This window comes from Pecten maximus, chromosome 3, assembly GCF_902652985.1.
Source record: "Pecten maximus chromosome 3, xPecMax1.1, whole genome shotgun sequence".
In the NCBI taxonomy this organism is placed as follows: Eukaryota; Metazoa; Mollusca; class Bivalvia; order Pectinida; family Pectinidae; genus Pecten; species Pecten maximus.
In genome coordinates, this window is record NC_047017.1 from 38,434,459 (window position 1) to 38,460,135 (window position 25,677).

General features: G+C 36.8%; 1 protein-coding gene across 1 annotated transcript; it reads left to right on the top strand.

Moving 5' to 3' along the window:
- The first annotated feature begins 17,784 nt into the window (after positions 1-17,784).
- On the top strand, positions 17,785-23,781 carry LOC117324121 (membrane progestin receptor alpha-B-like). The gene is made up of 2 exons (XM_033879786.1): positions 17,785-18,023; positions 21,044-23,781. Exon 2 carries the CDS (start codon positions 21,051-21,053, stop codon positions 22,092-22,094), a length of 1,044 nt encoding a protein of 347 aa, XP_033735677.1. The 5' UTR covers positions 17,785-18,023; positions 21,044-21,050; the 3' UTR covers positions 22,095-23,781.
- Positions 23,782-25,677: the final 1,896 nt, after the last annotated feature.

The window sequence follows — 25,677 nt, forward strand, 5'->3', positions numbered from 1 at the left end:
TAGATAATTAACAAAAACACGAGAGTATTTGCTCGGTATGTTGAGAATATGTACACAGATATGAAAAAAAGTGAGAGAAACACTTTTTCATAAAAAGAATCCAAGATGGCTACTTCACAAGTCCCCGTGGTTGAAGACATTGGCTGACAAATAGACAGAACAACAAACAAAACGAGTTCCTTATGATTTTGGTTGGTTTTCGCATTTACGGGAGTGTTCATAGCTACGGGCGGTTGTATAATACCTATATTTATAAGTTTGGTTAGTCACATGGTAGCGGGGATCTTTCATATCGAGCCCCAAACATACTTTCGACATATGCACTCCGTTGCCGCATGGAAAACTATTTCAAGTTTTGTCGGAATTTCTTCACCTGTAGTTGTAATGGTCGATGGTTTTCCAGCGCCCTGTAATACCCAAGGTAGTACAAGATACTGGAGATCTGCGCACACATTCCCATCGTTCTCTCTCCAACTGGGCACTGGCAGTAGTAGTCCTTTATTGGGGCCTCATCATCGGGTGAAACGATGAACCGTATCCAAACGTTATATTTCGTTTGGCTTTTGTGTCGAGAATGTATTTGACATCGGAGAAGTCTGGGGAGTGCTGGTAAAGCCACACCTCATAGTCTCCGTCATCACTTAAATGTTCGGCGATGTAACCAGGAGCCAGAGATATCTGATACGTTCCACACGTAATGGTTCTCAAGTAATCGAGATCGAGACGGGGAAGCAGTACGGAAGATGCATCCATCTTGACAAACTCGGACCTTGCCCGTCTAGATAGATCCGGATCTGTCTTGACTCTCTGAGCTAAACCATTCGGTGTTGTCAAACGATCCTTCATACGTTCAGCCATTAGCCTATCTTTGGCATCTCTCTCTGGAGATCTCTGGTAGATCGGTCCTCTAATACCATTCAGACAGGCTGTGACGGTTCGAAGCAAAGCCTCGATGACATTGATAAAGCTGTTAGACACCAATTGCGTCCGGAAGAACGCCCAGTGTTTCAGACGACCATGATAGGATTCCACAATCCACCTCGATTTGGTGATAGTTCTGTCAAGATTTGCTTGGACGTCAGAATGTTGACTTTGACCGGGTTTCAGGTATGACGGCATGCTAGCATTGAGACCAGAGGCTTCGAGAACTGGTAGGCTTTGCTTCGAACCGTCACAGCCTGTCTGAATGGTATTAGTATTTTTATCTCCAAAAAATGCTTCTGAAAAGACAGTATTGTGCCCGAGCAACTGTTCTCTTGTCAAGTGATCCAGACCTAGAAATTGTGGGACTATCGATGTGTCTAATGCCTGTACTATGGAGTGGAAAGTTTTGGACACACTTGACTTGGAAATTCCAAAAAGAGAAGAACACTGACTCCAGGAAAGTGAGACAAGAATAGCTAGCGTCGAGTGAATGATTCCGTAAACGTATAGACAAAGACAAGAAGATATAGATAAATGTACAAGGCCACACGATCAGAAAATTCAAAAGAGGACAACTTGAGATAGAACAGTATTCATGTATGAGGGTGTCCTCAGTGTAAATCTTTATATCGATACTGTTAATTTAGTAGTTAGATATCATAAAACTGATATGAAAATATCCGCTCTGATATTCAATATAACATTTTGTATATAATAAGCTATATACAGTAATAGGGTTTCAGACAAGATTGTTACTCATTTCCCCTTTTCTTTCAATTTACAACCACATTCAGGCGGCGATATGAGAACGTTCCACCACATGGAATTAGCTAATTTTTTGTACACATATGAAACAAGTAAAACTCTATCCCATTTTGTGATGGAAATTTGCATCCAAAACTATATAACGGGAGAAAATTGCAATTTTATGGCATTTTTTTTCATAGTTGTGTCTCTGCAAGTGCATTTTCATCCGAGAAAATTTTTGTTTTATGTTTTATGAATAAACACGATGTTTTGGAAATATTTATCAAAAGAAATTTATACTATGTTGCGAATTACAATTTCGAGATAACCTTCTTTTAATTACGACCCTATGTCTTTGATGCTCAAAATGACAACTTTATAAAAATACATTTTCACTGACATTATGAAATCTGGGTGTCGTAAAGGTGTAAAATTATTCTTCGGAAAAGAAAAAAACTGTATTTGAGCCAGATAAGAAATTATACGGGGGCAGGCTCTTATCGAGAATTAACATAACTGGAAACAGGCCCTTTCTGATTTATAATCGGTCAAGAGTTCTTCATCTGTCAAAGTACCCATTTTATCTATTTTTAAAAGGGTGTCAATATTAATTGTTCTGCCACATTACTCATTATTTCAACTGAACATCAAATAGTTTAGTATATCCAGTTAATTATGCCGTGGACTTTGTTTTGTTTTGTTTTTTGTTTTTGTTTTTTTGAGTGACCTCTCTTCCCTGGTTCTGCATACAAAAACCCCGGCTGCCTTACTATCACAGATATTGTTTGTTTTCTAAATACCCCTATCGTGTCACCCTGGTTCGGAGTAAGAGATTTCCTTGACTGCTTTGATGCCATGTCAATATGTTTAATTCTGGATGGATGCGTTTTTGTTTTCAGTTGTGTTGTTTATTAAGGGTATTTTGCACCCTTCTCCCCATCCATATTTTGGCATTTCTTTTGACCTTTTTTTTTTTTTTACTTTTCTCTCTTAACTACTTGGTATCATGTCATAGAAGTACGAAACAGCTGTATGTTATCTCTAGCATCACTGACGAGTCCTAGAAGGACGAAACAGCTGTATGTTGTCTCTAGAATTACTGACCAGTCCTAGAAGGACGAAACAGCTGTATGTTATCCATAGCATCACTGACGAGTCCTAGAAGGACGATACATCAGTAACACATATCGGACAACCTGTTTAAGAAAATTGACATTCCCAGAGCATAGGTATTGAAAATAGTTGAATGTGTTGGTTTTATATAACTTAAGTTTAATTGTATGTGCAAGTTATTGTTTTAAGACGTACAGAAAGTAATTAAAATTTGATATGAACAGCAGGGCTACTTTGAAGTTTGACTAAGCCTAGATCTCACATAGATTGTGAGGTACAGTGACGTATGACTCTTTGTGTTTCAGGACTGTCTTATAAACGGACAGAACAGATTTATTTTCGAATTCAGAACCGGGGAGAGATTCTCAAGAACGTATAATAGAATTCAAATCCAAGAAAAACTGCATGATGATGTGCATAAAGCTCCATCTATTATTTACATGGATGTATTGACGCAGATGTGTCATTATCCCGTGAAATCTAACTTGGTTTAGATGTTAGTGTTAACCAGGCCGTAGGAAACAACAATCGTAACTACTCGGATATTTCCGCGAACGACAAATAAAAGGACGAGCGTGTTCCGAATGAGGAAACAAGTCCAAAAATTCAGATATAGCGATCAACACACAAGTATATATATGAAGATTCATACACATCCTAAATGTCCTCTGTTCACCTTAATTTCTGTGTAATTACAGACACGTAGGGGATTTACAAAACAGATACACGCTAAACACATTTTATGTGGATGTCAATATATCTGAGATACATCATTTCCTTGTTGTTACATGTATTTTTTGTAGTTTTTGTGTGTTTTTGGGTAAATAGTTCGACCCTATCAACCCCGAATCCGCGCAACAGGTTGACATATCAATCCAATTACTCGATTACGTACCCAAATATAGTAACAAGGGACTTTCCCACTATCCGTGTCATCAGAAATGTATGCTTACATGGTACAAAAAGGTACAAAAATGTATGTGCTCCCGACAGAGTTTAATAGACTGAATTCGTAAATGTTTTTACATGTACATTTTTTTGATTTTTAAGCAATAATAAATGAACCAAGTTTAAATTTATTGCTAATTTTGTCTTGTTAATTGCTATTCTGAACTTTTCTCCGGTCGATCAATATTATTCATTCAATCATATGACAGGTAATGAGAATCATTATGTAATGTGAAAATGTTGCTGTTTTGTCATATAATAAAGCAGTTATCGACCTGTTTTCAGGTGAATACGATGATCTTCAGCCTCGGTAAATATCATTATAATAGTTTATAAATCTTCATATTCACCTGAAAGCAGGTCGATAATTGTATAATATCGCGAAACTTTTGCGTTATTGTGCATAGCAGGCTACATATAAGACGGTGAAATGATTTCCGAGTACCAGATACTGACTGTAATGATGGTGGGCGAAGAGTTTTTCTGTCCAGAATTATGTGATTCATTGATAATTAATAATCCAACATCGTATATTTCCTTATCATTTAAGTGTTGAATTGCTTAGAACAACTCTTTCTACTATTGCTAAAGAACTCAAAATTTTAGCTTGGGATAGGCCACGCTCAAAATACAATCTCACTAATTAAACTGTCTTGCCTCAGATCGATACTCTTCAAAAGTAGCCGACACTTCTTATATATATAACATATAAACTTAGAACAAGAATGACTGTACATAGGCAAGAATCTAAGACCGACTCGTTGCGAAATTTACATGTTAATAAGCATATTCATGATTGTGCCGGTGATCATTTTAATGTGATACCTTTATACCAATTACATTCGACTGACACGGTTTTATTAGAAAAGAAAGAGGACCAAATTATAAAAATATTAAAACCAAGCCTCAACAGGCCATAGAAAAAATGTTATAAATGTGTAAAATGGCGCCACAATTTTAGTTTGTTTTGAAACGTTGTACATGTATACCATTGTGACGTCACATTACTTATGACGTCATTAAGTTGTCTTTTCAAAATAAACACTTTCCTGATGAGCAGCAAGAGCTGCGAAAGCGCTTGAAAGCCAGTCGTCGAGTTTTTTTTTTATTATTATATCTTTATTCTTACTTTCACATGGAAACAAACTATTTTTTCACTACATATATATATATATCTTCGCGATAAAAGGCGAGTTTCACGTAATAACGCGTTAGTTTTGCATAATAACACGTTAGTTTCGCGATATATCGTGTTAGTTTCGCGTAATAACGCGAAAAATTATTATTTTCTTCTACGAAAATGGTCCCAGCCGGCTTTCGTATTTCGTATATATGCCCTTATGTCTACGTGGTGGCCCCTGACCTTCCCACAATCGTTTGCGGTCTTCTCCTGACGCCATATCAGAGAAAACTTGAAAACCAGACACATACTTATCGATAGTTTCTATTTGAAATCATCACCAAGATCCAATGATGTGCTTTAATTTTTAGCTCACCTGGTCCGAAGCACAGGCGCTTGCATATAGAAAATATCACTTTCTATATGCAAGCGCCCTCTTACACATTACACATACCGCTGTCATATAAAAAAAAAATCGAAAGTGATATTTTCTATATGCAAGCGCCCTCTTACACATTACACATACCGCTGTCATATCAAAAAAAATCGAAAGTGATATTTTCTATATGCAAGCGCCCTCTTACACATTACACATACCGCTGTCATATCAAAAAAAAAATCGAAAGTGATATTTTCTATATGCAAGCGCCTGTGGTCCGAAGGACCAAGGTGAGCTTATGCCATACCGTGGCGTCCGTCGTCCATCCGCCCGTCCGTCAACAATTGACTTATTTGACTTTTTCTTCTTAACCGCTGATCGGAATTTGAACAAATTTGGTCAGAAGCATCCCTCAGTTCAGTTCAGTTCATTTTATTCCGTCGGCCTTTCGGCCCATAGGTGAAAATGACAACATGTGATATCATATCAGTTAATAAATTATACATGTAAAAAGGAGAGTGACCAGCATAATATCATATTATGGTGCAATGACATGTAATTTCATTGATTTATTTTACATTTTACTTGAAACGATAATTCGAAAAAAAATATACATGTATCTTTCAAAATGGTTTTACTTAGAAAACATATCATGATTATCAAGATATAGAGGATAATAACCAAGATAATATCTATATATATATTATACATTTGTCTATATGATCAATACAGTTTTTCAATTACGCCTTTTGGATGCTAGGTAAAGATATTTACCTAAATTGGACAATTCTCTTACATTATGGACGCTTAGAAGTTGCGTTAATTTAAAAACAGATGGTCTTTTATGATAATATTGTTTGATAAATCTTAACCTTAAATCATCATAATAAGGGCATATCAAAATGAAATGGAATTCATCCTCTACATCTCTTCAATTACATTTATTACATATTCTGTTTTTACGTATAATACCATGATGTCTACCGAATTCAATATTCAGTTTGTGACATGACAGCCTGAATTTTGTAATCATATGTTTATATTTATCTTCAATAGGTTTACGTAAATAAAGCTGGACACAGAAATGATCTATCAAATGTTGATATATTAAACCTTTTGGTGAAACAGATATCTTTGCTAGAATGTTTTGGGTGGTAATGTCGATTAATCTCTGTCTTATTATTTGAAAAGCATAGTTGATCGGAATGAAAGCATCGAACATATAATCAAGCCCTAATATTGCTAATTCAGTCTTGATATTACTTACCCACTCATCATTTTCTCTCACACGTTCATCATAACAAGTTTTCACAATTAGGTTATCTGTTTTCTTCAATTTTAGCCAATACTTAAACACTCTTAGTTTCCTAACAACCAACATAGGAAAACGACCCTAATTCACAATATACTAGGTCATTACTTGTAGATTTTCGAACCTTCAGTATTTTCTTACAAAAGTTCAAGTGTACTCTTTCTACATCAGGCGCTTTGTGCTGTCCCCATATTTCGGCTGCATAACATAATATACTACTTACATGTGAATCAAAAACTGAGCAGTACGTTTCTATGTTAAGGCAATGGTTTTTAAAGGCAGATGCTAACGAAAATAATGCCTTCCTACCCTGTTCTGCCAGATGTTTCTGTGTTTTTGTAAATTTTCCATTGTAATTGAAAAGCATACCTAGATATTTGAAGCTATTAACAATTTCTACATCCAGCTCATTATATTTCCACGATTCATTATGTCTAATTTTCCCACCGTTTCTAAAGACCATAACTTTCGTTTTTTCGACATTCACTTCCAGGTTCCATTTTTTAGAATAATCATATAAGGAGTTTAACATGCACTGTAGACCTTCTGGACTATCGGCAAATAGGACTGTATCGTCAGCATACATCAATAAAAAAAAAGAAGAGATTAAGCATTTGCAGTTCAAAACTAGAACAATTATCATTAATGAAATTCATTTCAAAATCATTAACATATATTGAGTACAATATTGGTGACAATATTTCTCCTTGTAAGAGCCCGGTTCTGTTAGGGAAGCACTGACTCAGTTGACCATTAAATTTAACGCAACCTTTGACGTTTTCGTATAGTGAAAAATTTTTTTTTTTTTTAAATTTCCCCGAATCCCAACGTTAATCAGTTTACTCCATAATTTCCCCCTATCGATAAAATCAAAAGTTTTCCTATAATCTATAAAACAACAATAAAGTCTTTCTTTATTTCTTAGTCTCTTATTGATTAAAGTTTGTAACACAAAAATGGCGTCGATTGTTGAACTTCCCCTTCTGAATCCGAATTGTGCATCTGTCAAAATACTATTTTCTTTCTCCCAATCCATAATCCTGTTATTTAAAATAGTGGTAAACAATTTACCAAAACAACTTACAATAGATATACCACGATGATTGTTAGTCTCATTAACGCTACCTTTCTTGAAAATTGACTATGCAAATAGCATTCGGAATAATCCATATCTAAAATATGCATTGAAATAAGTTTTCCTAATATGGTAATAACAATTTCGTTAATCATTAAATCCTCACTGCAGCTCTTATTTGACTTTAAATTGTTAATGGCCTTAATGATTTCTTGGGCTGTAATAAAATGATCAAGACCTTCGTACACTGGTTCTAAATCAACATCAGGTAGGTCTGTACCTGCGCCATTATCTACATCCATGAGATTTTTAAAATGTAGATAAAAATCATCTAAATCGAGCGAGGAGTTAACTCTGTTTGTTTTGGATTTTTTAAATAGTTTAAAAAATTGCCGTGGATTGCGTTTTTTTTTTTTTAAATTTTAGCATATTTCCTTCGTGTCGCTTATACTCCCGCTAAGCCTATATTCTACTTTTTTTTATAATTACGCTTTGCAGTTAACAGTCTGAGGTAATTTCCCTCAGATTTGTCATTATTAAAATTTGCCAAAGCTTTCCGGTATTCAACATTAAGATGTTTACAATGAGGAGTAATCCATGGTTTATCCTCTGTTGCTTTACTTACGCCTCTCTTTCCTGTCTTACGCACAGAGTTTTCCCTGAGTTCACAGAAAGGTAAAGTACAATCATTCATTATGTGACATATATTGTTAACACACCCGTTCACAGCATCCTGACTATCAAGTTCAACGTTTAATTCATCCTCTATCATCTCAGTGCACTCGCTTAATCTCTCTAAAATCATTTGTATATTTTCTTCTTTCCACTTAACCGACATGGAATGACCTCTGCTGTGTGCGACATTAACATCATCTACAACACTTGTAGGAATAGACTGTCTTGTGATCAAACTGAAAGTAATAGGACAGTGATCGGAAAAAATATTAAAAATACCACAATGAAATTTCGTTATATTTCCTATTTCTGTAATATCAGTTAACAGATAATCAATAAGACTCTTTCCATTACTATTATAAAAAGTAAAGCTACCGCCAGCATCGTCTTGGTGCCTCCCATTGGCTATTCGTAATCCCGAAGATCTATCAACCTACGACCAAATGTATTTACCCCTTTATCCATGTTCTTGCGGTTACTACATTCCATTTCATCACTAAAATCAATCAAATTATTCACACTGTTAATTAAGCTATCGTGTAGAGTATCGTTTGCTATAAAATCATCCCTATCACCAGTTCGGGCATTCAAATCGCCGACGACATATACTTTACTTAAATTTCTATATTGAGCTATTGAGTCTTCTAGATACTGGAATAAATCAACGTCGCAATGATCATAGAAAATACTGTTTTCGGGGGGTATGTAACAAAATGCCAAGTATAAGGTTGCACTTGCAGAATTAGAAATACTAAATTTTGTCCATATAATGCTATCGTGAATATTTTGAACAACATTAACATAGTTAAAAAGTGACGATTTGTAATATATAACTATTCCACCTCCTGTACAAACTGTTCTTGGAAAAGCAAGGTAATTATAATTGCCTAGGTCTAGAACATCATGTGGTTTAATCCAACACTCCGATAAGCATATGATGTCATAATGTGAAATCATGTCGCAGAACACTTTGTCCTGCAGTTTATCTACTAGTCCGCGGCAGACATTCCAGGAAAGTACTGAAAGTTCACTCTCCTCTGCGTCCTATCTAGTGTTCCTATGGTAAGGTCGCTGTGGATTATCTCCGTTGTTGACGGCATCGCTGAATCCGTACCGAGACTGGCTTGACTGTGGTTGGAAGTGAGGGGCTTGTGGTTCGCGTCCTGGTGCTCGCGAATCGCGTGCTGGTCCTCTATGGTTGCTTTCTGGAGCTCGCGAATCGAGTTCGAACCCCCTGTGGTCGTGTTCAGGTCCCCTATGATCGCGTTCTGGGGCTCGCGAATCGCTGTCAGGTCCTCTATGGTCGCGTTCGTTCGATCGCGAAAGGCGTCTTGATGCAGATCTTATGTTTCTACCACCCCGATGATTAGAACTCCGTTGGCTCTCCCCGTTCTGACCGGCGTCGCTATGTCCATACTGAGACTGCACTGGCTGCCTTGTTCCATAAAATTCCTCGTTGTCATGATCAGTGTACAACTGTCCGTTGACATACAACCAGTCTCTCACTAACCTTACTTTTTTCCTAACTGTTTTTGCTGCTTCATCACTGGGTAAAGTATTCTCCTTCTATCCTCAATCACTGTAGGGTATTGTTCGAAAATACCAAACCCGGTTCCTGCGAGTCTGAAAGAGTTACTTTTAACTAGTTATAGGTCCTGGTGGTACAAGAACCTTGCAACAATTGGACGATTTTTGCCATATGAACGTCGACCGAATCTGTGCACATTGCCAAAATCAATCCTATAGCCTATTTCGAGCTCATGGAAAATAAAATCACGGAGTAGAGATTCTGTGTCCTCGTTTCGCGTTTCTCCTCCAAGTCCAGTGAAGACTAAATTGTTTTTCATGGATCTGCACTGCAGATCTACCACAGTATCCTGTAACATAGCCCTATCCTCTTTCGCTTTATCCACTTTCTGCAATAGCTCTCTTATGACACTTTCCTGCTTTTCTACAGGCTGGGCTGTTTGCTTGCTACCACTTCCGCGCTTTTCAATATCATCGAGCTTGTTGGACACGAAGGTAACCGTATTTTCGAACTCTAATGTTTTCTTTTCTACTGCGATTACTCTTGCCTCTATCCCAGCAACCTTTGATGTCAAATTGTTGAATTTGTCGTGGATATTTTCTAGTTTCCCTAACTTTTCTAAAATGAAATCTAATTTCTTATGGATAACAGCAACGTCTTCGTCTACTGAATGTTTCTGAGCCTTAGGTGTTGAAGTTGATGGTGGAGAGTCCACGTTGGTAGATTTGTTGATTGATTGCTTACATCAGTGCTGTCATTACTGTCCTTCTTCTTCCTCTTTTTGGCTCTTTTACCCATATTGAGAAATCACAACACTCCTAGTATAAAGAGAATCACTATTTTATCTCAGTACTGATTCTTCTCCGTGTGCTATTCCAAATGTAGTGTATTTAACATCATAATGTTTTATTAGACACGCCGAAATTGCATAAAGTTGTTCTGCTGTGTAGGAATTATCACTTCCACCAAGATCCAGCTTTATAGATCATAATATTAACAAGGGGATATGTTAATGTGAATGAAAAAAACAAGAAATCGCTGGCCAGTTTATACCCCGTGCGATATCCGAACAAGTCTGGTCTGTAGAGCGTGACGGAAAATTTTGAGCAGCACTGTCCTATGCACGAGAACTGTCACTCACCTCTGAAAGTGTAGGTTCAAAGTTCAAAACGTAAACAATGGCCCAGTATAGAAAGTATCGACAATTAGTAATAACCGTTGATTACATGCTATGTGCAATACACAAGTGTGCCCGCACTTGGAGGAGCCAAGCAGGAAAACAACTGCCATACCTTGAAATTGAATAAAATCGTTGAACTCGATGAAACATCGACGTTCTATGGAGCACTAAACGATGTGTCTACATACCATACGCCATCTTGAATCTGTCCCTATGGGTAGGGGACTCAAAATTCTACAAATGATGGGGCTGACCCCTGGGCGCCTCTGGGCCGGGGCCAAAAGGGGTCAATTTGGCGCTATTGATATAAACGACTTCTTCTCTGAAACCGAGCAATGGCTGTCGCTCATATATTTGCCTGGTAGCATCACTATGGGTTGGGGATTCAAAATTGTACAAATGATGGGGCTGACCCCCCCCCCCCCCCCCCCCACCCCCCCCCCCCACCCCCCCACCCCACCCCACCCCCCACCCCACCCCCCCAGGGGCCTGAGGGGTGGGGCCAAAATTAGTCAATTTGTTTAAACAACTTCTCTGAAACTAAGCAATGGATATTACTCACAGAGTGATGGAGATTTGGAAAAATTGAGTAAGAAAATATAAGAGAATATTTGAGTAATTGGAATTAAGGGAAGTATAATAACAGCAAAAGTATTATGGATTGAGGAAGGTAAAAAAAACCAACAGATTATTTTTACAGTCTAGAAAATAGGACTTTTATGTCAAAAGTAATTCCAAAGTTACAGCTAGATAATGGGGAAGTAATAACAGAACAAGGTGCTATTTTAGATGAGGTTAAATCTTTATACGAACAATTATATGGGGTTCATAGTGATATTAGTGAGGTTAACTCGGATGGTTTTCTGGAAAATCATGATATTCCTCAATTAAATGAAGAAGAGGTAAATTGTTTAGAAGGTATAACTCTAAATGAGGCAGCTTAAACACTTAAAAACATAAAAAATGATAAGAGCCCCTGGTCGGATGGATTTACTTTTTTTTCAAATGTTTCTGGAAACAGATCTATAAATCATGGTTATGTAAACGGTCAATGATCAGTTACCCAGCGTCAGGGCATTATCACTTGTATACCTATGGAATATAAATCAAAATATTTAAGAAAGATGAGATTATGATGAGATTATGATTATGATGATGAGATTTTAATTACGACGATGAGATGTTGTTGATGATGATGATGATGATGATGATTCAAAATTGTAAAAATGTTGGGGTTGACCAGGGCTGCTTTGGGGCTGAGGGGTGAGGCCAAAAAGGGTCAATTTGGCTAAATTGATTTAAACAACTTATTCTCTGAAACTTAGCAATGGTTTGACTGGTAGTATCCTATTGGGGTAGGGATTCAAAATTGTATAAAGGAAGGAGTTGACCCCACAGGAGGCAGAGGGCAGAGTCAAAAGGGGTCAATTGGTCTAAACAAGTTCTTCTCTGAAACTAAGAAATGGATATCACTCACATTTGTGTGGTAGCATCCCTATGGGGTCGCGCCAAAAGTCGATTTCATTTCATGGATTAATGTACTCTTCGCATTTTTAGTATTAAAATAGAACCAATAAAAGTGTTATGTTAAAGTTATTGCATTTTTATAGGGTAACGTAATTGTATGTTTCATAAGGTAACGTTCTTCATAACCACAGATCGGAATTTGACCAAATTTGGTCAAAACCATCCCTATAGGGTGGAGACTCAAACTTGTACAAATGGTGAGGCTGACCCCCCAGGTGTCTAAGGGGCGGGGCCAAAAGGGGTCAATTTGGCTAAATTGTTATAAACAACTTCTCCTCTGAAACGTAGCAATGTATATTGCTCATATTTGCCTGGTAGCATCCCCTTGAGGTAGGGATTCAAAATTGTACAAATGTTGGGGCTGACCCCCCGGGGGGCTGAGGGGCGGGGCCAAACAGGGTCAATGTGGCTAAATTGATATAAACAACTTCTCTGAAACTAAGTAATGGATATTGCTCATATTCACCTGGAATCATCCCCTTAGGGCAGGGATTCAAAATTGTACAAATGGTGAGACTGACCCCCCAGGGGGCTGAGGGGCGGGGTCAAACGAGGTCAATTTCGCTTAATTGATATAAACAACTTCTCTGAAACTAAGCAATGGATATCACTAATATTCGCCTGGTAGCATCTACTTGGGGTAGGGATTTAAAATTGTACAAATGGTGAGGCTGACTCCCCAGGGGGCTGAGGGGCGGGGCCAAACGAGGTCAATTTGGCTAAATTGATATAAACAACTTCTCTGAAACTAAGCAATGGATATCACTCACATTCGCCTGGTAGCATCTACTTGGGGTAGGGATTCAAAATTGTACAAATGGTGGGGCTGACCCCCCCGGGGGCTGAGGGGTTGGGCCAAACAGGATCAATTTGGCTAAATTGATATAAACAACTTCTCTGAAACTAAGCAATGGATATTGCTCATATTCACCTGGTAGCATCCCCTTAAGGTATGGATTCAAAATTGTACAAATGGTGGGGCTGACCCCCAGGGGGCTGAGGGGCGGGGCCAAATGAGATCAATTTGGCTAAATTGCTATAAACAACTTCTTCTCTGAAACTAAGCAATGAATATTGATCATATTTGCCTGTTAGCTTCCCCTAGGGTTAGGGATTCAAAATTGTATAAATGGTGGGGCCGACCCCCACCTCCTGTGGGCTGAGGGGCGGGACCAAACAGGGTCAATTTGGGTTAATTGACATCAACAACTTCTCTGAAACTAAGCAATGGATATCGCTCATATTCACCTGGTAGCACCCCCTTGGGGTGGGGATTCAAAATTGTACAAATGGTGGGGCTGAGGGGCGGGGCCAAAAGGGATCAATTTGGCTAAATTGACATTTTTAGAATTTCAATAAAAGCAATGTTCATGTACCCATATAAAATGCTTATGATATATTGACATAGAAATACCAGTGACAAATGTACTTAAGCATCATTCTTGTTTCATATCTCATGAAACCAGGTGAGCGATACAGGCCCTCTGGGCCTCTTGTTATGTTTTATAGGGAAACGGAACTGTATGTTGCACAGGGTAACGTAATTGTATATTCTGCAGGGTAGCGTAATTATATATTTATAGGGTAATGTGATTATATGTTTTATAGGGTAACTTAACTGTATATTTTAGAGGGTAACGCAATTGTGTTTTATAGGGCAACGTAATTGTACGTTTTATAGGGTTATGTAATTGTATATTCCTAAGGGCAACGTTATTGCATGTTTTATAGGGAAGTATGATTGCATGTCTCATAGGGTAGCTTTATTGTATACTTTATAGGGTAACGTAATTGTATATTATGTAGGGTACCGTAATTTCATGTTTTATAGGGTAGCTCAATTGTATAAGTTAAAGGATAACTTAATTGTATGTCGTATAGGGTAGCGTAATTGGATGTTTTATAGGGTAGCATAATGGTATGTTTTATAGGATAACGTTATTGTATGTTCTATATGGTAACGTAATTGTATGTTCTATATGGTAACGTAATTGTATGTTCTATATGGTAACGTAATTGTATGTTCTATATGGTAACGTTATAGTATGTTCTCTATGGTAACGTAAGTGTATGTTCTATATGGTAACGTAATTGTATGTTCTATATGGTAACGTAATTGTATGTTCTATATGGTAACGTAATTGTATGTTCTGTAGGGTATCGTAATTGTATGTTCTCTATGGTAACGTTATTGTATGTTCTATATGGTAACGTTATTGTATGTTCTCTATGGTAACGTTGTTGTATGTTCTATATGGTAACGTAATTGTATGTTCTATATGGTAACGTTATTGTATGTTCTAATCAAATTATATTCAAATCGCTCTGCGTCCGTGGTCCGTCTTCCGTCCGTCCGTCCGTCCGTAAACAATTCTTGTTATCGCTAATCCTCAGAAAGTACTGAAAGCATCTTTCTCAAATTGCATATGTAGGTTCCCCTTGGTGCCTAGTTATGCATATTGCATTTTGAGACCAATCGGAAAACAACATGGCCAACAGGCAGCCATCTTGGATTTTGACAATTGAAGATTGTTATCGCTATTTCTCAGAAAGTAATGAAGAGATCTTTCTGAAATTTCATACGCAGGTTCCCCTCGGTGCCTAGATATGCATATTGCATTTTGAGACCAATCGCTAAACAACATGGCCAACAGGCAGCCATCTTGGATTTTGACAATTGAAGTTTGTTATCGCTATTTCTCAGAAAGTAATAAAGGTATCTTTCTCAAATTTCATATGTAAGTTCCATTTGGTGCCCAGTTATGCATATTGCATTTTGAGACAAATCGGAAAACAGCATGGCCGACAGGCAGCCATCTTGGATTTTGACAATTGAAGATTGTTATCGCTATTACGGAGATAGTACTGAAAGGATCTTTCTCAAATTTCATATGTAGGTTCTCCTTGGTGCCTAGTTATGCATATTTCATTTTGAGACCAATCGGAAAATAACATGGCCAACAGGCAGCCATCTTGGATATTGACAATTGAAGTTTGTTATCGCTATTTCTCAGAAAGCACTGAAGGGGTCTTTCTCAAATTTCATATGTAGGTTCCCCTCAGTGCCTAGCTATATATAGATTTGCATATTGGGACCAATCGGAAAACAACATGGCCGACAGACAGCCATTATCGCCAAATCTTAAATTTTATATATAGGTTCCCCTTGTTGGAAAAGTACTAGCTATAGAGGGCTGTTTCTGAATTTACACAGATTAGTAAGACTTAGAGGAAGGGAAAAGTAGAGAAAAGATCAATCTGACATGGAACCTATAAAAATCATTCAATGGTGGGCGCTAAGATCCCATTGGGATCTCTTGTTTTAGGGTAACGTCAGTGTTTGTTCTATAGTGTAACGTAATTGTATGTTCTATATGGTAATGTAATTGTAAGTTATATATGGTAACATAATTATATGTTCTATATGGTAACGTAATTGTATGTTCTATGGGGTAATGTAATTGTTTGTTCTTTATGGTAACGTAATTGTAAGTTATATATGGTAACATAATTGTATGTTCTATATGATAATGCAATTGTAAGTTATATATGGTAACATAATTGTATGTTCTATATGGTAACGTATTTGTATGTTCTATGGGGTAATGTAATTGTATGTTCTATATGGTAACAGAATTGTATGTTCTATATGGTAACGTTGTTGAATTTTCTATATGGTAACGTAATTGTATGTTCTATATGGTAACGTTATAGTATGTTCTATATGGTATCGTTGTTGTATGTTCTATATAGTAACATAATTGTATGTTCTATATGGTAACGTAATTGTATGTTCTATATGGTAACGTTGTTGAATTTTCTATATGGTAACGTTATTGTATGTTCTATATGGTAACGTTATTGTATGTTCTATATGGTAACGTTGTTGTATGTTCTATATGGTAACGTTATTGTATGTTCTCTATGGTAACGTTATTGTATGTTCTCTATGGTAACGTTGTTGTATGTTCTATATGGTAACGTTATTGTATGTTCTATATGGTATCGTTGTTGTATGTTCTCTATGGCAACGTTGTTGTATGTCCTGTATGGTAACGTAATTGTATGTTCTATATGGTAACGTACACACAGTGTAATCGTATGTTCTATATGGCCGACAGGCAGCCATGTTGTATTTTGACAATTGAAGTTTTTTTTATCGCTATTTTTCAGAGAGTACAGAAGGGATATTTCTAGAATTTCATATGTAGGTTAGTTACCCTTTGTCCGTAGTTATGCAAATTGCATCTTGGGACCGATCGGAAAACAACATGGCCGACAAACAGCCATTATCGCTAAATTTTTGTCACCTTTGAAATGTTCTGTACAACATAAAAAAAATCTAAAAAAATCTAATGTGGGGAAAATATTTTTTTTTACTCATTTATGAAATGACCCTTACAAAGAAATATTGAATCATATTGATAGGGGTAATGAAACTAAATTCGTTGTATTTTGTTTTCTAATCAATATTGTAATTCATTATAATCTATAACACAATAATTTACACAGATAAGTAAGAGAGAGGGAAAAATAGAGAAAAAGATCGATCTGACATGGGGCCTTTAAAGATCATTCAGTGGTGGGCGCCAAGATCCCTCTGGAATCTGTTGTTCGTAAATATAATAATTTTATGAATTTAACCGCTACATGATGTCAAAACGTGTCACAAGATACATATATATTTAATTTCCTTAATACATGCAAGAGAAATTATCTTTTATTATTTGTTCAAACATTTGGTATGGGGCCAATAATTTTCATCTCATTGAAACTACAAATGCATATATTATAAGCATTCTTTAATTGTTAACTGTTGGACATGATTTAGGAAAAAGTACATAGTAGGATGTCTTTTTAAAATGTGCAACAAAAATATCTTTTGTAATTCATTGTATGCATTATCCTGCATATCGGCTAGTTTATTATCCACTTTAGCATATGGATGTGTTATTAAAGTACACTGGGGAGGTAACATATGGGTATATACGATATGGAGTACCTATTAATATCCCATGTATACCTATTTTATAGACAACACATTTGTAAAGTTGGATAGAAGTTAAGGCTTGTACAAAGCGATGTCATGTTGTCGACAACTGTGATAGACATATCCGGATATTCATATGCACATATATACACAGCACTTTCAATACAACACGAGACCTTGTTAATAATGTACCATTTCATACCGTTGTAAAATGTAGTTTAAATGTCCCTTATCTAGGTAAACACCTTTACAAATTATTCGCTCCTTGGGCACACCCACTGGACTACTCGGCTACCCCTGGCAATGCCTCAAAACATCAACAAGACTACATACAACCCGGCTCAGACATCACCAGGCAGTCGGTCACCTGTGACGAATACATATCAACCATGAACAGTAAAACATGCATGTGCAGAGATGTTTCATCACCTGGCCTGACACAACGCTAGCTGTTCACAAGTCTCTCGATATGTCGGACACAGAACAACTCTAATAGCTGGTATTGGTATGTATACAAACTTTACCTGATATTTGATTTATTGCATGTTTTAATAACCACGTCGTGTTGCTAAACTCTAATATTAGTGAGATAAAACTGTGTATACATGACGCGAGGATTATTACCAGTAACATAGCTAATTTTGGGTATTAGTTGGTTATATTTAGCTTTTATTCGGATAAAAAAAGTGTGCATTAGGAGTTAGAAGTATTTTCATTGATACTCCATTAATTTATGGTTACAGTGTTGGATATTAGGGACACGTATAGTTTATATCGCACACCATCATTTCCTGGTTCTATACCTGAAGGCGACCAGGTTTTATTGTTCATTCTTCTGAAACTTTATAGTCCTCTTTCATTCCAGGACACGTTATGACAATGTTTAAGCTGTATTCAAAAATAAATAAATAAACTGAAGATGCTATGGCGTAGACGAATCTAGTTCCGCTGAATCATGTAAGATCGATCGATGTTAAAGACTGATAGTGATTTATGAGTACAAATTGAGGATTAGCATGCTCAATAATTAAAATGGCATCCTGTCCGATAAGTTTCCTCTGTGTGGGAGCTCCGGCACACTATAATATGTAGTATTTTTATAACAAAAAAGTTTGGATAGTTTTAATCTAGGATTCAGAAGTATAAATCTATAACATATCAAGCTGAAGACACGTGTTTATATATGATATAAAGTACGATAGACTGTATTATATAACCTGACGCAGCATTCAACTTTACCTAAAATTCTTTATAACCAGCGATTTATACTGTATAGCTTGAAGTCGTCTCGGTTACTGTTCAGTAGAGCATGGATATTGTGTCATGTATATCGTGATCCCGAACACAAACAATTTACATTCATACCCAAAACATCATATATTTGCGAGTACATGCATCCTGGTTAACAGGTAAGCGAGAGAATTTATAGGAGGTGGGGTATGGTTGCTATGGTATATAGAATGAGATTTGTTTAATTTAGCTAAAAAAATCAACTCATATCATAGATAGGAACTGATACTGGTTTTTATGTAGTCGGTGTGCGTTAAATCTGTTGTCTGCACGTGAACGCAACATTGATGAAATTTCATAAAATATCATTTACAAGTTTATCGGTTATTTTTGCATATGAAATAATTTGCTTTATAGCGTGTTAATGTCGATATTGTCGTATTGTGAGCATGAGCGTGTTTGCCTGTCTAAATATAATCAAGGTAAATTTTTTTTTCTCTTTTTTTTTTCTTTTTAAATGATATGTCTCATACGTACGATTTGACGAGTGTTGTAGATGTAAATATTATCACAAGTTACATGTTTATTTCTGGACTGTAGTTCTTAGAAGTAATAGTGCTGAACTGGGTAGTCATGGACCAAACACTGCCAGTAGTACAACACAATAAGGCGGGGTACTCCAGGACCATGTATTGTAGTTTGTAGCCATACAAGTTCTGCACATATTGTAATTTGTAGCCGTATATGAGTACTGTACAATCAGACTAGGTAGTCCTGGACCATATATTGTAGGGTGTAGCCGTACAAGTTCTGTACATTCAGACTGGGTAGTCCTGGACCACGTATTGTAGTTTGTAGCCGTGTTAGTACTGCACAATAAGACGAGGTAGCCCTGGACCATATATTGTAGTTTGTAGGCGTATTGGTACTCAACAATGAGACGGGGATAGTCTTGGACCATTTATTGTAGTTTGTAGCCGGATTGGTACTCCACAATAAGAGTGGATAGCCCTGGACCACATATTGTAGTTTGTAGGCGTATTGGTACTCAACAATAAGAGTGGATAGCCCTGGACCACATATTGTAGTTTGTAGGCGTATTGGTACTCCACAATAAGAGTGGATAGCCCTGGACCACATATTGTAGTTTGTAGGCGTATTGGTACTCCACAATAAGAGTGGATAGCCCTGGACCACATATTGTAGTTTGTAGGCGTATTGGTACTCAACAATAAGACTGGGATAGCCCTGTAGCATACATTGAAATTTGTAGCCGTATTAATACTGCATAACCAGACTGGGTAGTCTTGGACCATATATTGTAGTTTGTGGCCGTATTAGTACTTTTTACGCAATTAAATGGCGTACTCCAGTAAACCGAATTATTTTAATTATATATCGTCCCTTGAGGATTTGAAAGAGTGTTTGTAATACATTTATATGACCTCCTTCGATTATCAAGACGCCGTTGCTTGCCTGATCATATCGGGATACTTTATTACTTATGTATTTACTTTAAAGGTTTTAAACGTGAAACCCAGACGTAAATTAACATACTGTTTATGTATTTCAATACAAATTGTAGTCGTCATTATTTTGAAGAAGTACAAATATCAACAATGCGATCCAATTATATATCGGGATACCAGCTTTGTTGCCATAACATAACACACTTCATGTATACCAGTTCCGGTTGATCAGACCTGGTTACCACGATAAGTAATAAGGGAGGCGATTTATAGTGTATGTTAATGGACCATATGCTTGATATACTCCCTATACCTACAGACCTATAGATTTGTACACATAGTATACACACGTTTTCTAAGAGAGTAATTTCTTTCGAAGGTAGCATATATTTTTAATCTATGTTTTCTCATATCAATTTACTTGTATAAACTTTATGGCGACAAGAAAAAAGATCTGATTAGATAATTTATGAGAACGTAGGTAATATTTCATATATTAATTTCAGGTATATACCTAGCTCGCGATTGCAGACTTTGTATAGAGTTTTGTAATCCACGGCCCATACTGTATATACATGATATAAAAACAAATGTACATGTAGTGAATAATGTATGATACATATATATAGACATAGGTAAGATACATGTATTCGTGCCAAGTTCCTGGGGATGATATACTGCTCGCCATGCCTTTCCTTGAACTTTGCAGCTACTGGTATTTGTTTTGACAAAATAGTTCGAAAATGGAATAATAGAAAAGTTGTTTCATTATTGTTGAAAATGGAATAAAATTCAATGAACTTAATGGCGCATATTTATTTTACAGATACACAATGGCGAGTAAGAAAGATACCATTGACCACATTTACGATTTCTCGGATTACATTCGGACCTCGTTCTCGGAGTTTTTAAAGCTGCAGCCAACACTTCATAGAGACGATGTTCCATTTATACTTCACGAACCCGCCATCGTTAAGTACTACAGACCGACCAATCAGCAATGGCGATACTACCTGATCAGCCTCTTCCAGATTCACAACGAGACCGTCAATGTATGGACACACTTGATTGGCTTTAGTATCATGTGGTGGATTCTGGGAGAATTATCTGCCGACTATGATGTATGGACAGAACGTCACTCATGGCCTATGCTGGTGTTCGGAATGTGTTGTGTGATATCTACAATGACTAGTGCATGCGTCCATCTGCTCCACTCTCGATCTGTATATCACCACTACAGTTTCTTTATGATTGACTATATCGGGGCTACTATGTACTCATTCGGTTCGGGAATACAAGCGTTTTACGCATGCTCGGATAAAGGTACGTACGAGTACGTAGGGTCGATGTACCTGCCGACAATGACGATTGTGACATGGCTTAACTTCGTTGTACTTTGTATTTCTAAGTTAATGTTCGGTCACAATCCATGTGACGTCAGAAGAAAGCTTGTAATGATATCGATGATGACGATACAGGCCGCAATCGTCACACTTCCGTTTGGACCTCGCTACTATCGGTGCTACCTAAGCGATACGTGTTCCTTCTCTTCTCTTAATCACCTAACTGTTAGTTGGATTTTATTTGCCTCTTGTGCATTTTTCTTTGGAAGCCATTTACCAGAAAAACTATGTCCAGGCAAATGTGACGTCCTAGGTCAAGGTCACCAGATCTTCCATGTGATCAGTGTTGTCAATCAAATGTGGCAATTTCATTCCATGAGGCTTGACCTTTCGTCTGGAGCATCCGATCACACCGAACCCGATATAGTGAATATCATGGCTGCATTCTCGGTGCTTTTTCTGTTGGACACAATTTCGTATATACTGTTTAAGAAACTAATACCTCCCTTTGCCAAGGAAGAAAAACAATCTTAATATAGTCAAAGCTATGATTTTGGTGCTTATTTTTATGACTCGAAAACTAAGGCAGACGATAGGTAGTAATCCAGAGAGAATGAACGGCTGTCGCTGTATATATTTATTAAACATTCGTATATGTAAATTATTTTCGACTCACACTCGCTCATCTACGTACCGTTATATATATTTTTGAATATACATTTTATACTGATATTTATTGAAATATTCATCCGCGAATTGTCTAAATTTGGTATCAAAATAACAACAACAAAATGCTTTTCCATACCAAATGTATCGTCTCGATCTTTGAATGTAGTATTGAAATATTTCATTCTTTTTACCTATGCCGCTAGCAGTTGCTCAACGCCATTTGACATTCCTTTTTGTATGTTGACTTTACTCGCCCTTCAATGGGGTTTATCTTGGGTGTTCAACTGGTACAGTATAACCGTAGATTTTCGACCGTCCTATGTCGCGACGTTGAGAGCAACAGCATGTGTGTTGATAGGCCGGATATTAGCACTAGATTGTGACCCTCCCTGAACTTGTATATTGATTTGGACCCTCCCTACATTGGTATTTCGATTGTGACCATCTCTCTACAGTGATCGACCAACCAATCGTTTTACGCTACCGTGGTTTGAGGCAAACTAAAGTGGGACTTTTTATTATTTCGTATCCATGTCTCACCTTGTTGGTGACAAATTTAGTCCTCTGTCTACCTCGGTACATTACCCTTTTGACAGAGAACCGATAACAACCAATAATCGCCCCTGGAATTTTACCACCAACTGAAACGATTCCGCCGTTGTATGGCAGTATCTCGACATGATGTGGTCACTTAAAGCCACATACTCCCAAACAACCTAAAATTCTAGTTGCACACGTGTATTAATGGCAATCAAAGATGCTCATTCACGCTCTCCTAACATTGAAATGACCACTGGCCTGGACGCTTGACCGGGGGAGTCCTTGAGACATCAGTGTATAAGAATAACTCGCCTCATTTATGTTTATAGCGAGATTTGACAAGCTGTTTGTCTATAACCTGACAAAAATATAGAAATGTCCACTATGGTATTCCGTAAGGCGTGGCTATGTGTGCTGATAGCAGTGTATAGACAAGTTCCTTAACAAGTTACCTGTCCAAATTCAATATCAATAGAATACTGTCCGAGATAAGTTTTACTTGTGTGTTTCTTTTTCGGCTCAGTGTATGCTTTTATTTATTTAATAGTCTTATACCGGTGATTTGAACATTGTTCATCATGGGGATATGGAATGTAAGTGAATGAGTCTAGAGTGTGAGAACATAACGTTTCGGATACTACGTTAGTGTATAGATACGTTAGATGGAAATAAGTTATTTATTTACTGGGTATACTGGCCCTTATTTGTGTATAATGATGGTATGAGTGCTAATGTGTGTTCGTGCCATATATGCATTGTGTTAAATTTATTATGTGCCATTCATTACTGTATTGTTTGTTACGCAAATACGAAATGCCAAATTCTAGTACTACAAGTATACGTATATTCTCTATATTAACACATGCGATATGGTAAAACAATCTATTGTCAGATATAACTCGCACTTCTTCCTACGTCATAATTGGTGCACGTTTTTGTTATTATTTAGTTTCTTTAATTAGTTTTTGTTACATAATCATTAAAAGTGATTGTGATAAAATATTTAAATAAATCTAACGTGACGTTGTTCTTTGTACACATGTGCTCGTCCGATACTCATATATTCTCAATGAATGAAAGTATAGTGTTTAAATCTTCTGTTTGGACGACTGTGATTTGCTTTTTGGACACTCTTTGGTGAAGTCCATAAAAATCCAGGTAGTAATTGTGATCGTGCCTTAGAAAAACCATTGTATTTTCCTGTCAGAACGACCACACCTTCATAGCAATATTTTAGAAGGGTTGCACCTGTTCACATTTTGTGTATGGACGTATGATATTAATATCATTATTAATTAAAATATAATGTTAATGACTAGATTCCTTTTTAATATACAATGTACAAATGTACGTACATACTGTACTACTAAAGTTGCTTGTGGTACTGCACTTGCTACCCCTTTTTTGAAATGCTGTTGTGTGATACCTGTGCAATATATAACTGACAGAAATCTTCCGCCTAGATTCATCTGCTATCTCGTGAAATGCAAGAAAATTCGTAGCATGCTTGGGTATATTGGTTGGCAAGGTTTGTTTGAGCGTCTTCGAAACATATAAGATCATAACAATGGTTTCTATTGACGGGGTAGGGGGTGGGGGTTGTTGTGTTGCACCATGCACTAGCAGGGTTCTAACCAGCTACAATAAAGATTGACAGCCATGCAGAGAGCAGTCAGAGTTTTTGGTTTCAAGCCTTTTTAACTGGTTGGAGCAAATAATATATCTTGCATTAGAGCAAAAGTAGTTGGTATGATGTCATGTGTTGTAATTGAGACAGTCTTTTCTTATTAGGTTTAAGTAATGCTGTAGAGAAGAGCCAATATATTACTTTCCTGATCTTCGACGTGTACGGGAATCGGGTTAGGAGTGTGATAATTACAACATTACTAGCGGAGGATATAGTAAGATACTAATACATTCTCTGTTACATTACAACATTACTAGCGGGGGATATAGTAAGATACTAATACATTCTCTGTTACATTACAACATTCCTAGCGGAGGATATAGTAAGATACTAATACATTCTCTGTTACATTACAACATTACTAGCGGAGGATATAGTAAGATACTAATACATTCTCTGTTACATTACAACATTACTAGCGGAGGATATAGTAAGATACTAATACATTCTCTGTTACATTACAACATTACTAGCGGAGGATATAGTAAGATACTAATACATTCTCTGTAAAATTACAACATTACTAGCGGGGGATATAGTAAGATACTAATACATTCTCTGTTACATTACAACATTACTAGCGGAGGATATAGTAAGATACTAATACATTCTCTGTTACGTTACAACATTACTAGCGGAGGATATAGTAAGGTACTAATACATTCTCTGTTACATTACAACATTACTAGCGGAGGATATAGTAAGATACTAATACATTCTCTGTTACATTACAACATTACTAGCGGAGGATATAGTAAGGTACTAATACATTCTCTGTTACATTACAACATTCCTAGCGGAGGATATAGTAAGGTACTAATACATTCTCTGTTACATTACAACATTACTAGCGGAGGATATAGTAAGGATACTAATACATTCTCTGTTATATTACAACATTCCTAGCGGAGGATATAGCAAGATACATACTAATACATTCTCTGTTACATTACAACATTACTAGCGGGGGATATAGTAAGATACACTTTGTACATACTAATACATTCTCTGTTACATTACAACATTACTAGCGGAGGATATAGTAAGATACTAATACATTCTTATAGTGATGTACATCTGGATAGCTAGGTTGGCCATCGAAGAACTTGGTCCATTACAAAACGGCGGTAGCTTATATGCCTCGGACCACAATTATACTTACATGTCGTTGTACACGAATGAAGTACATATGGAAATTTCAGGACTGCTGTCCCGTATATG

Excerpts from the sequence above, each read along its gene's own strand:
- LOC117324121 (XM_033879786.1), top strand. The coding sequence starts at position 21,051 with ATGGCGAGTAAGAAAGATACCATTGACCACATTTACGATTTCTCGGAT.